Source organism: Myotis daubentonii, chromosome 2 (assembly GCF_963259705.1).
Source record: "Myotis daubentonii chromosome 2, mMyoDau2.1, whole genome shotgun sequence".
NCBI classification, from domain to species: Eukaryota; Metazoa; Chordata; class Mammalia; order Chiroptera; family Vespertilionidae; genus Myotis; species Myotis daubentonii.
The window spans coordinates 200310981-200324919 of NC_081841.1; the positions used below are offsets into that span (position 1 = coordinate 200310981).

General features: G+C 39.2%; 1 protein-coding gene across 1 annotated transcript in view; it reads right to left on the reverse strand.

Moving 5' to 3' along the window:
* Positions 1-13939, reverse strand: part of KCNU1 (potassium calcium-activated channel subfamily U member 1) — a 125829-nt gene that overhangs the window by 101844 nt on the left and 10046 nt on the right. Inside the window, 6 exon segments of the mRNA XM_059681223.1 lie at positions 358-528; positions 5341-5416; positions 6599-6674; positions 8311-8422; positions 9648-9738; positions 10806-10867. Coding sequence (XP_059537206.1) covers positions 358-528; positions 5341-5416; positions 6599-6674; positions 8311-8422; positions 9648-9738; positions 10806-10867 — 588 coding nt within the window.

Genomic DNA, 13939 nt, shown 5'->3' on the forward strand with positions numbered 1-13939 from the left:
GGAAGGAATAGAACTTCCTTCAGATCAAATCTCAATTTCCCTTTCCCTTTGGAATAAAGACTTTAATCTGATGGGCAAAAGATGAAGAAAGACAGTGGTGCTCAAGTCAATGGAGAGGCTAATAAGAAAACTCTACTCTCCTTAGCTGACCATCCTCATCTCTGGCAACCAAGCAATTATATCACGTGCTCCAGGGATTGCAGTTTGGAAAAACAGGGGATCCATATATCTTTTCATATTCATTTGACACCTGATAATGTAACATTCACTCTCAAGATTATACTGCTTTTTTCTCACCATTAACCAAATGCCTTTCACTTCTAGCTACAGTCAAAAGATATTGAAAATATTCTTCACCAAACTCCCCAGAGTGAAGAACATGATGAAGGTCCGTCCTAGGGATGTCTTGGCTACCACATCTCCAAAGCCAACAGTTGATGTTGTTGCCATGACCAGGTAAATGGAATCAAAATATGTTAAGTTCTGTGAATTTCTACCCTTGAGCCAGGGATCACCAGAATTTTCCACCTGTCAAAAGAGAAGAGAATTCAGGAAATGGAATCCAAGGGAAAGTTTACAAAAAAATAAGCAAAATCACTTAATTCAATACAAATGAAATAAATGATTCCTAGACAGCTTTGAAGGGTTGGTAAATTGGGGTAGTGATTGTGAAGTCTTGATGGGTTTTTTTTTCACTGTGATCATTGCTGAAATCTAAGGGGGCATGTAGCTTGAGCTCACATTTAGAATGCTCCCTAGTGAAATTTATTGCCCAAATCTCTTTTCATGTGGGCATATCACCACATCCTGGAGCCATCATGGACACCAAAGGATCTAGGTTTAGTAATTACTATTCATTCTCATTTTTCACCAGATCAGGTTTATCTATCATTAAAGAAAGAAGCACTCAAATAAGCACTTCATTTCAGTGAACTTAACTTCATAAAAGCAAGTGTCTAAGGAAAAGTAAACAAACAAGTTTCCCGGGTTACTTCCCCTACTCCCCAAAAATATTTCTTCAGCGATTAAAAAGAACTCTGAAAAAAAATTCATCTGACTTCCCCCCTAAATCTCCATGTTTTAACGGGAACTAAATTTTATCAGGTTACCTTTTTTATATTAAATAAAAAGAGCAACTTAGGCAATGACCCTATACTTTATGTATATATAATATATATAAACTTATTATAAATATATAACATATATTATAAATAACATAACAATGATATAGAATATATACAATTTTCTCTTTTTTACATTTTTAGACATGTTTCCAAATAGCTTACATATTTCCTAGATATTTTCCTTTTCTATTTGACACAAAAATGATAAAATACTAAAGATGTCTGGAGAAAGTAGGTTTTTTGTTTTGCTTTTAAGAACTGGAGTAGAAATTAGAAATAATGTAGTTTTCTCAGGCACATGATCACTTTGTAAAGCTGATATGTATGCCCAATGCTGACCCTTTTTTAAGTTTGATGAGCAGGTTATGAGTGTGGACTCCCACTCTGAAATAAGTAAGAAATTGTATGTATATACTTAGTTCTCATAGCTGGTAGTAGAATCTGTTTCTACTGACTTCTGGAGTCTTCACTCTTTTCTGAGACTATCTCTATATATAAAAGCCTAAGTGACCATTAGACTGATAGCTATAACGTGCACTGACCACCATGGGGCAGACGCTCAATGCATAGGCATGGAAACATGGAACAGACTGATGAATCTCAAAGGGAAGGGGTGAGAGGGGAGGGTGGGAAGAAATTAACCAAAGATCTTATATGCATACTAGAGGCTCAGTGCACAGATTCGTGCACAGGTGGGGTCCCTTGGCCTGGCCTGCGGGGATCAGGCCAAAACCAGCAGTCCAACATACCCTGAGGGGTCCCAGATTGCGAGAGGGTGCAGGCCAGGCCAAGGGACCCCACTGGTGCACGAATCCATGCACCGGGCCTCTAGTTGTACTACAAGAAAAACAGATATATAGTATATTTTACCCAGACATACAAGAGTTACTTGTGACTGTTCCCTTTAAGTAAAACCCTATAGTTTCTTTAAATAACATCTTAGCACATGGTTTTAATCACATCCTTGTAAAACATGTATAAACTAAAACTAAATTTATTTCAACCTGGAAATTGCCTTCACAATAATTTAACCCTTTAATATTTAACTCACAAAGCAACTGAATTTTTATGTTTTTAAATTCTGTGTTTCAATTTTAGATTAATGTGCAATGTAAGTGGAGGATACAGGGACACAATCCCATCTCCTACCTCCACATCATTTGTATTAGTTACATTATTTTTACACTAGAGGCCCAGTTCATAAAATTTGTGCATGGTTAGGGTCCCTAGTCCTGGCCAGTGATCAGGGCCGATCAGGTTCTCCACCTCCCGCCTCCCCAACTCCTCCTTTCCTTGCTCCTTCAGCACCCCACCACCACCACTGGTCATCCTCTATGTTCTGCACCACCCCCTGGTGGTCAGTGCATGTCATAGCGAGCGATTGAACTCTCAAACTCCTGAGGGGACAATTTGCATATTAGTCTTTTATTATACAGGATAGCATATGTGAGTTCTGGTCATAACCACAATTCCCTTAATTATGCCTTAGTTCTATTTTAAAGTCATCCAATAATCACCACCACTAATTTTTATTATGGTTTCTTCATTCTTGAGTTCTTAGTTTTGATTCATCTCCTCTGGTTGGATTTTATCATTAAGACACATTTTTTTAAAGGGGTTCATAGGTGCGATTTTCTCCATCTGCATAAAATGACAGGATAGGTTGCACTTCCTTTCACACAAACTTTGCAGACACTGCTCTATCATCTTCCTGTATTGATTGATGCTTCCAAGAAATCTGAGGCTAGTTTGATTTTTCTCCCCCTTTTATAGACTTTGCTTTGTTCTGCTTGGATTCTCTCCTTATCTTCAAAGGTTGGTAAATTGCTCCAAAATATAGTTGGGATAAATAATTTAGCGTTATTTTTCCTGGATTCAGTATATTCTTTAATCTACAAATTCAAAACTTCAATTTAAATATTTTTTCTGGTGCCATTTTTTTGTGTCCTTTTCTTCTTCAGAAACACTAATTTAATAGTATGCTGAATCCACATTGCCCATCTTCCAGGTTTCTCCTCAAAAATTATTTGAATGTCTTTAGTCTTTTTCATGTCAGTGTTTTTGCCTCAATCCTGCCCACTGTGTCTCTGAACAGTTTTTGCCACATTTATTAAATGCCAAATCTCCCTAATGTGGTTTTTCAGCTCTACAATACTTTTTCCTTGGATACTTTTAGCCCATTTTAACTCCTGTTACTGTTTAATATTCTTTTATTTAAAATCATATATATTTTGTTTGGAATATCATTTTTAGTTTTTAAAGCACTTTGTATTTTTTTAATCAAATATAAATATATTTTTAAAAACCTTTGTTTCCTTGGACAAATTATCCTTTAATTGTTGTTCTTGTAACTGCTATATTATGCAACTGTTGTTACCTTAATGTCTGCTGTCCATCATACCTTCTTGCTACTTCCAGAAGAATTTGAAGATATGCATTATGTTGATTACTTTCTGGTTAATGTTCACCTTTGAATGGCATCGACTCTTAGCTGTGAGTATGGGAAGTTGGTAAAGTGGGGACAATGATAGCTTTTATTTTGGTTTGTCATTTCAAATATCCTCTCAGAAAAATCTGCCATTTTCTTTTCTCTGGGTTTTTAACATTCCAGATGTTAGTGTGATTTACAGTGGATCCCTTTAAGTCAGAAGGATCTGGTTGCTTCTCCTTCTTGCTCTACATGTACCCTTGCTGGAGGTCTCCTTGCCTGGGAGACTGAACACATATTCACATGCTTAGAAGGGTAAAGCAGAAAACTTGAATGGTTCAATAAGCCTGGCAGAAATGGTGTCCAACTCAGGAGCACATGCCACTTACAGGGAACAGCTAGTCTTCGACTAGGACTGTTCGTGGCCTTGGTAGAATGGGTTCCAGAACCTTGTATTTTTTCCAAAAATCCAGAAATCTGGGTTTTAATGTGAGTTCTCCATAAAAGTTAGCAAGCAATAAAAGTAAAATACAAACATAAGTGAGGCAAATGAAATGTTACCATAGGCCACATTCAGCCTGAGAGCCTCTCATTGGAACCGCTATTGAAGGCAAAAAGTCCTGTTGCCATGGTTTCTTCTTAGCATTCTCTTCCTCCTATTCTGTGATGGCCAACGGGTCTCTACAGAGACACTTCTCCCATGGGAATCCCATGCCCCCAGGACCAACCCTCTGGCTCCAGGGACCTGCCTTACTGCTGTGACACTTCTTTCAGGAGAATCTCTCGCCTGCTTGCTTCAGTGCTAAGAAGGGAAATGGCTGGTTTCAGATTTTTTTTTTAATTTTATTGATTTCTTACAGAGAGGAAGGGAGAGGGATAGAGAGTTAGAAACACCGATGAGAGAGAAACATCGATCAGCTGCCTCCTGCACACCTCCTACTGGGGATGTGCCCGCAACCAAGGTACATACCCTTGACTGGAATCGAACCTGGGACCTTTCAGTCCACAGGCCAACACTCTATCCACCGAGCCAAACCGGTTAGGGCTGGTTTCAGATTTTTTGAAGGTTCATATATCACAATTTGCATTTGGAGTTTAACATTTTTCTTGTTATTGCTTTAATTTTGAGAGAAGGACTCATGAGAAAACTCCTACGTTTTTTTTGTTTGTTTGTTTGTTTTTGCTTTGCTTTTCTCAAAGGCCTCTATAGACTTTTAACATCCTGCTTCAATTTCTGCATTTTCTAGGAATTTCTTTCCTATTGCTGAAATCCATTTATTATATTAATGTGGGCTAAAAACTAGCCTTACCATTAGGCAAAGGAGGCAGCTATGTATATAGATTTATTTCAGGATAACAAATCCCCACAACTCCCCTTTGCAACTCAGCAACACTTCCCCCACAATTCTCCAGCTTTTATCCTTAAATTCTTTCAGCGGCTTCACTTACTTGACTTTTTATTCTTTTTAAAAATTCTGGAACCCTTATGCAGATGCAGAAATAAATTTTCCCTATTGCTTATACCTTTGAAGGGTAAGCTTTGTTAGATCCTTTTCTGAGTGTAGGTTTTGAAAGCTGGAAGAAGTAACATAGATACCTTGAGGGTAGGAGATACGGATTTGTCATAAATATGGGAGTGGAAAAAACCCTGAAAAGGGAAGTAGAAAGATAAACTTCACACCAGTTACAGTGATGGAGATAGGAGCTCAGAAGGATTACCCCCATTTTTTAAAGAAAAGACATTTATGATGACCAGCACCATTATAGAGAGTGTGATGAGATGCTTACCAAGTGAATGAATCCTGCAGCCGTGAACCAGGTACTGAAAACTATGGATACCAGTTTGGAAAACTTCAATGCATTGCTAGAGGAAGAAAGACAAAGAGCTTTTGGGTTCTGAAAGTTCCCAGCACAACACAATTGCATCATCCTCTAAAATCTTGCTATTCACAGTAGGGCTCATGGACCTGACACAAGGATACGCTCACCTGGGAGTGTGTTCATGCAGAATCCCAGGCCCCACCCCTGGTCTAGAGATCTGCGGTGTTATAGGGTCCTCTGATTCATATACACATTAGTGTTGAAGATGCACACACCCAGTTACATACACTTGCTGAAAAACCTTAGATTTTGCTATGGTATCCACTGGCCTAATGTTACACTGCGTTTAAAACCTATCATATATGTATCATCATAAAATAAATTTAATAAATTGCTACATTGTCTAGAGGAATTTTACAAATGTCAGTGTCCCAGGCATCCAGAGTGGGCTTGCACAATGATACTGAGTAGGTCACAGAACTGTAGTTCCATATTGCCAGCCTCAGCCCAGGACCTTTGAGTGAAGAGGATCAGATAAGCTCCTGTCTCTTAAATGAAGCCCTAGTATTTAGCTGAAATCTCTGTGGTTTCCAGGTATGTCCACCTATCACACAAGGACAGCCTTTTATCATCTTGAATGCTCCATCATGCATAAACATTTAGAAGTGAAGTCCGCCTGGCCTGTAATATTGATGTTTCTGGTGAGAACATAGAGATGCATGGAAATTTTGAGTGGGTAACATAAGACCATCCTGCTAAAACTTTAGAAGTACTACTATATTGCTGCTCAAAGGTAGTTTGAATTATTTTTTGAGACATTTGTAAGCAATAGTTCCCTGCTGCTATTGGGCAGCTCTCATGCTCTTAGGTCTTAGCCAGGAAAGACATGATTCATAACTGCAAATGTATAGAACCAAAGCTTCTGAATTGTTCTGAGTTTTTATTTGGGTAGTGGTGGTAGGGGAATCACAGCCTAAATGGACTTACACATTGCGGCTCTACAAAACAAAGAAGAAACAAAACCTTCAAAATGATTGCAAACTTTTCAGCTAGTGTGTGATGTTAACACGGTGGGAGGAAATGAGTGAATACTATATTGGCAGCTATGGGATTTTGTGATTTTTGCCCTGAAATACTGATGAGAAATTAGTTGAATTGAAGGTGTAGTTAGCATTTTCATTTCCTAATCCAAAACAGTGAGTAGTATTTGAGGAAGGGCATTTACCTGGTCTTGATGGCTCTCAGCATTTGCAAGATTTGAGGGAGTTCTAGCAGCCGCAATGCTCTTAGGAACCTTAAACCTAGAAAGCAATAGAAAGAAGAATGCTGCCAAAAGAAGAGGGTTACTCCAGAGAGTGAGCTGAATTATAACACAATGGGGAGTAGTTACACTCTTCCTCTCCTTGAAATACTCAAACATAATCCTACATAATAAAAACCCAACAACCAAAATGACAGAACAACCAGAACAACCAGAGAGACCAGAACGACTGCGGCCCCTTGCCCGGCCAGCCCCGTTCCCCAGAGGGAACCCCCTCCTCGATTGGGGGCATGGCCAGCCTGCAAACCGCCCATGGCCCCTTGCCCCGCCCACGGCCAAACCACCACGGTCCCTGCTCCTCCACAGGGACCCCCACCCTGATCCAGGGCCCCCATCAGGGCAGGCCAGCTGGCCCTCACCTGTGCACCAGGCCTCTATCCTATATAATAAAAGGGTAATATGTAAATTGACCCTAACGGCAAACAACCAGAATGACCACTGAACCAGTCACCATGAGGCGCACTGACTACCTCTTGGTCCCTCTCCCTGGCCAGCAGGCGGCTCTGATCGCCTGATGGCGAACGGGAAGCCAGGGGTGGGTGGCAGGGGATGTGGGTGGTGCCAGGCCAAGGCCCCTGCACTGCCAGTCACCTCCCACACAGAGGGCAATCCATGGTGGGGGCGGGCCCGTTGAGCAGGCGGGAACAGCCAACCTCTGGTCCCTTCCCCCCAGCCGTCAGGTTCTGATCACCAGGGGTGGGTGGTGGCAGGGGGCAGGGTCGGCTGAGGGCAGCCAGGGAAGGTGGCCCTGATCGCAGGCCAGGCCTAGGAACCGTACCCATGCACAAATTTTGTGTGCCAGGTCTCTAGTATATTATAACATTGTAGATTTAAGAATATGAGTTCTAGTTCAAACCCTAGCCCCAACCCTTAATAGGTGTTATAATCTAAAGCAATGCCCTCAACTTCTCTAGCTCTTCATCTGTAAAATGGGAATTATAAGTACCTAGGGCTGTTGAGCTAACAGAAAGCATATAAAAGCACTACTCACATTTCACTCTACTTAATTCTTCCTTAGAATAAAAAACAAATGATCTAGAAACCACTTAAACTTCTGAATACAGGATGTCTAGGATATGCTCCTCACATTTATATGATGCTTTACTTTATGTAGTTTGATAATAATGATAGCAAGAAATATTTTATAGATAATAAATAAAATTACACAAAATTAGAAAAAGCCATATAACTCCCATGCAGTGTCCATCTTAAAGACTAAGTAACTATATAAATCTCTAGTATGTTATACCATGTCTAGATATGATGATCTACAGCTTTCACAGACCAAGAGAGGTTTTTTCATCTCTCCTTGTCCATGTGGGATCCCAGCACAAAGGGGCCACAGGGGGATGGGAGGCTGGGGCCTTGCCTCTCAGGTTGTGGATGAGCCAGTCTATTAACAATAACAAACACCGACACCTTCTGTGCATCAGGTACATCACATTTCTAGGTACTGAGGTTTAAAAAAAAAGGAGAAGGTTCTGAAAATATATTACAAAACCATACAAGTACAGTGATGAAATTTTTTAAGATGCATTTGGGCATTACAAAGGAAAATGAAGGATACTTATGAATGATTGTTAAGGGAGTGTTTATGATTCCAACTTTATACTTACCTAGCCAATTACTCTTCAAATAATAAGAAATAAATGTTGGTGGGATGGTAAAGATGTCTACAATTGAGTTCATCTCTAACCAGAACCTGATCTTGTCATCCGCTGCCAAAAACTATGAAATGAAAACAAAAGACCCAAATCCAATTACCCTCAAGAATTTTAAAATGAACACTAGAGTGCCTTTATTCAGCTACATTTCATTCATTAACTGGAGTTTTGATCTAATTCTATTATATACATATACACACACACACATATATGCACATACATATATTTTTACATAGCTGTATGATATATGCTTACATACATTTATATGTAGTACATTTATGTAGACATAAGGATTGTACCTTTAGTAAGTGTTCAATAAGTGAACATGAACCCATTTTGTTTACTGGAACTTAAAGTCTCATGTTCTGACCTTTCTGCTGTTCCCAGAGATTTATAATTATAGAGCTAAAACCCTCTATTTGTGAGCAAAGAGGAAACATGATTTAAGGTAGTCTTCATGGAAAAGGTACAGTTATCTACAAGTATGGCTGGCCAAGACCTGTATTTATGAGCTTCTCTATTTAGATAAGAAAGTGAGCATTTCCAGAAGGGAGAGTTTGCTATAAAAATAATATTTTGATGGTCAATGTGGTCAGAGTCTGTGCTGAAGGACAGTCATAGAAATACACATTATAAGCATATGTATAACATATCTTTGATCTATCTATATAAAAGCCTAGTATACAAATTGTCCCCTTGGGAGCTCGACCAGGAGACAGGGAGTTTGATCACTCCCTATGACGTGCATGGAGCAAAGGCAGGCCCCGGCCAGCAGTCAGGAGGCCCTGATGGGCCCTGATCACCAGCCAGGCCTAGGGACCCCACCCATGCATGAATTATGTGCACTAGGCCTCTAGTATGTATATAAAAACATGGGATGCATAAATACAAAAAAAAGTATTTTATATAGTTAATGGCACATCAGCCATCAGTGAAGCCAATGACATTTTCAGAGGCTTGTTATTCAGGTTCTGCTAGCTTGTGATTATTGCTAAAGCTTTCACAAGGTAGGTGGAAAGCCAATAAGGAGGGCAGTGTTACCGGGTGATGATATTTTTAAAAAAATCATTTTCATTTGTGTCAGAATTTTTGGCCTGGTTGACAGCTTCAGATGCAGATGAGAGAGCTATTTTGTCTCACTATACTTTTAACAACTTAGGACACAGACCCTCTAACTCTAGCGCCTGACAACATAGGCCAATTGTATAACCAAGGCACACACAGATCTATCTCTCTGTGTTGTACCTGTTTTGTTTGTCTATTTACTCCCACTTCCAACAGGTACTTACTCTCAACCCAAAATAGAAAGTAAAGAAAGCATTGAAAGTCAAATCAATGGGGATGGTTTTGTCCTCATATGAAGAACAGCTTCCAACAGGGCTGCAAAGGAAACAAGGACAGTTTATAAAGACATGCATTTTAAAAGCTGTGTCTACATTGAACCAAATTAAAAGGAAGGGTAGGGAATTTTTTATTTATTCACAATGACACTTAAGTTCATATCTCAAGGAAATTTATTGTATCTTGGCAGTAGAGGTATGCATAAATAAAAGCACTAGACTGTGCATGGAGCTGAAAATAAAAGAAAAATTACCTGCTCTTTCTTTCCTAGAGTTTATTGCTTCTATTTCAGTTTTATCAGCGGGAATTCAGAGGCCTAGAGATTACATGGCTCTTCTTAGTTTGCATGACCCTCTGCCCAGCAAGAAGTTTAGGATTCTGTACCCTTCAAACACAGAGCTACTCTAGGTCAAATGAACTGACTTAAGCCAAATTAAAAAAAAATTTCCTAAAAGATCAGTAAGGAATTCGGAAAGCAAAGACTTCTAGTTTCCCTAGGATCTCTAAAGCTGCCCCACTTCTGGGCCCTACAATCCCAATTTTACTTCAGCTGGAAAGCCAAGGAAATTCCCAGAGGATCAGCGGATTCTGTTCAAGAAACTATCTTTGCTTTGTCATAAAAGAAGGAAATGCCTTCTGTGAAGAGCAGACAATAATTTGCTCCTTTATCCCAGGTGAGGTCTAGCATTTTACTTTCTCAAGACTACCCAAAGTTGTTTGAAATCTATAAGCAACATTGAAATGACCACAGAACTTCCACTTCAACATCAAAAGAGTCCAAAGGCATATAAAGAAAGCCCTCCTATGTGGCCCAAAGGAGAAGACAACAGCTGGAGGTTTGCAGTCCTAGAGACTAGGGAGTAGGCACGGGCATGGCACCCCAGCCTCTAGCAATGCAGTTTGGCAGGATGCAGAAACAATTCATGGATTTTTTGTGGAGTTGGTTTTAGTGTTTTCTGGGGGGAATTAAACACTTATCCTTTTTAATGAGCTTGTGTATGTGAATATGTTTGAAAGTATATTAACCATTTTTCCTGAAAGAAAATTCTGAATTCAAGGGTAATCTTATGTTAAAACAAACACAGGTGACTGCGGATTTTACTCACTCAGAAGAATTGATGAAATAGATTATAAGAGACCCAATGCTTAGTACAAAGACAAGGATCACCTGAAAAAAAAATAGAGACAAATGTACATATCCATTTTATTGACATGAATAGAGATGAATAGACAAATCAATAAACCTGTGTTTTCTTTTTATCTTGCCTATACATGTGTAGCCATTTTTCACAATTCATCTGTGTTAGTTTTCATTCATTCGTTCTTTAAAGAAAAATTGATTGGGCCTTTATTGGGTATTCAATAAATGAACATGTAGTCACCCATTTTATTTACCTAATTTTAACTCTCACACACTTAATAATAATTTGCCCCTCCTTCCGTCCCTAAAACTTTCTAATCTCAAGATGTCCTATCACTTATTAATTCATTTACTAATCAACCATGTATTAAGTGTTTAATATAAGTTGTGTACTTTATTACATGCTGGAAAATGAGGGCTGCTGGATATAGACTTGGGAGTTGAATTGCCAATGATGTTACAGTGGTCGGCCAACTCATTAGTCAACAGAGCCAAATATCAACAGTACAACGATTGAAATTTCTTTTGAGAGCCAAATTTTTTAAACTTAAACTATAGAGGTAGGAACATTGTTATTAACTTAATTAGGGTACCCCTAAGGCTTAGGAAGAGCCACACTCAAGGGGCCAAAGAGCTGCATGTGGCTCGTGAGCCGCAGTTTGCCGACCACTGTGAAGAAACAGTCTCAACCATGTCCATGAAAAGATGGCCAGGATTTTGACAGGATGTAAAGTGCTACAGTGAGAGAAAAAAAATGAGTGCTTTTAACCTGCCAATGTTCCTGGTCTATAAAATAAGCAGAGCTTGTAGAATATAATTAGAAGTGTATCCACGCAAAACCCATGATGCATTTGGATGAAATTTTTTGCAGCCCCAGTGACTTTTCAGGTCAAATTTAGGTAACCAAATATTCCTTCAGTTACTGCTAGTTTCCGAACCATTTATTTCTTTAATATGTTCAGTAGTATTAATAATACTAATAATAAAAATTAAGTTTATTTACAATTAAAGCTTTACCTTCTTTCAGCCCAAGTATTCCTGGGGCAGGTTACCTGTACTGAGAAAGAGGTCGGTTTCTTCTCTAGTAACCCTTTTAGGGGTTTTTATTCCTAGTTGCCCACTGATGAGGCTATCTGTGGCCTCTGCAGAATTGTAGGTCAGTGTGGAGGAGTGGACAGAAAGGGAAGGTCAGAGAGGAAATATTGGACTTGACTGGCCTTAGATCACTAGGTTCTCACCCTGGAGCCTGAGCATGGAAAGTCTGCAATTTTTCCTTTCAAGATTTCTTTCATTGCTCTTTGAAGAACCCTTCAAGTCCTTCAACAACTATTTCTTTAGTACATATCATGACCCAAGTATTATTCTGGTGACTGGGATATATCAGCGACCTACACATAGTTCCCTGCGTATATGGAGCATAACTGATATGGTACGTTAGAAGGTACATACTAGGAAAATAAAATAGAGCAAAGTAAAAGGGATCAGAAATGCAAGGGGAGGGGGGCAGAACAGTTGCAGTCTGGAGAATATTTAATTGCTATGTGTCCCATTTGTGGTTGCCATGAATTGAATGAAAACATTCTTTTGCTGGTTGCTCACAAATCTTTCCTCAGTACATTTCACACTCCAATATTCTGCGGGAATCCTCACCCACCAAATGCCTTCTTGATCGGATAAGAAATACTCTCACATGGGACTCACATCTGGCCCATGGACCGGATCAAGCATTCTTTGCCAACAACAAACAGTGGAAGGAGAGATTATCTTCAGTGTGGCAACTTCTCTGGCATAGAGCAGCTAGCCAGGTAGTCCTTATCAGAAATGAACTAGATACCAGTTCACCGTGTCCCCAAAATGCCAAGAGATGCACATTTCTGAGTGGTCTCTCCTAAGCCTTTCTTCGGGCTTGACATGAGAGGATATACTCCCATGCTTCTGCCACAACAGAACTCCTTCCAAAAATCCTTTTCTATTCCCAACCTACCCTAATATACATGTGATTGGGTAATGTGCTAAGAGCTTCAACTGGGTTTCTTCTAATTGCTTAGTAAGTGGCAGTTTGCAGCTTACTTAAAACATGAGAGTTACTGGCATCTCTTTTAACATCTGAATTAAGTGATGCTGAGATAATGCTAAGAACAGGAAAAATGCTGGCGCATATATGGAAATACATATGTTTGCATATTAATAATTATTAATACATCGTTTTCATGAATTTTTAAATTTTCTTTACATAGGAACATATTTGTTTCCTCTCTTAACTAAATTTGATAAATAATTCAAGTATAAATCATACATTGATAGACTTCCAGAAAGATAGTGGCAAGCCATATGGTTACAAACCTCCAAAATTATAGAGATTAACCAAAAAAAGAAGAAATTGTTAGTTTTATTGAAACTGAGAACATTACAAACCTCATGTCACAAACCTAAAGAACATTATCAAGAAATAATATATAACAAACAACAAAATGTATAGCAGACCAAAAGAAGGCGCTGGGACCTAAAGGCTTGCAAACACTGTTCAGTGAGTCAGGTGACAGTGAGAGAATTCTGAGAAGACCTCCTGAGTTGAAGGGGCAAAATCTGAAAGGCTAGCTATTTGGCAGGGGTATAAAGCTATTCACCTGAGGCACAGATCAAAGGAGACACAAAGCCAGAGGGCCTAGGGGAGGCACCCTCAAGCCATGCAGTTGCTTAGGACAGTGATGGTGAACCTATGACACGTGTGTCAGAGGTGACACGCGAACTCATTTTTTTGGTTGATTTTTCTTTGTTAAATGGCATTTAAATATATAAAATAAATATCAAAAATATAAGTCTTTGTTTTACTTTGGCTGAAAAGATCAAAAAATTTCTATATGTGACATGGCACCAAAGTTAGGGTTTTTCAAAATGCTGACACGCTGAGCTCAAAAGGTTCGCCTTCACTGGATTAGGAGAAACCTCTGAGCTAGGAGCAACACCATGGAAAACTATCATAGAACAAAAAAACTGAAGAATTTGAGACGTCATCCATAGAGGCCCATGTGTAGAGCTGCTGGCCACAGCATTATCCCTCAGGTGTGTCTGTGTGGGAAAATGCACAGTAAATTGAGG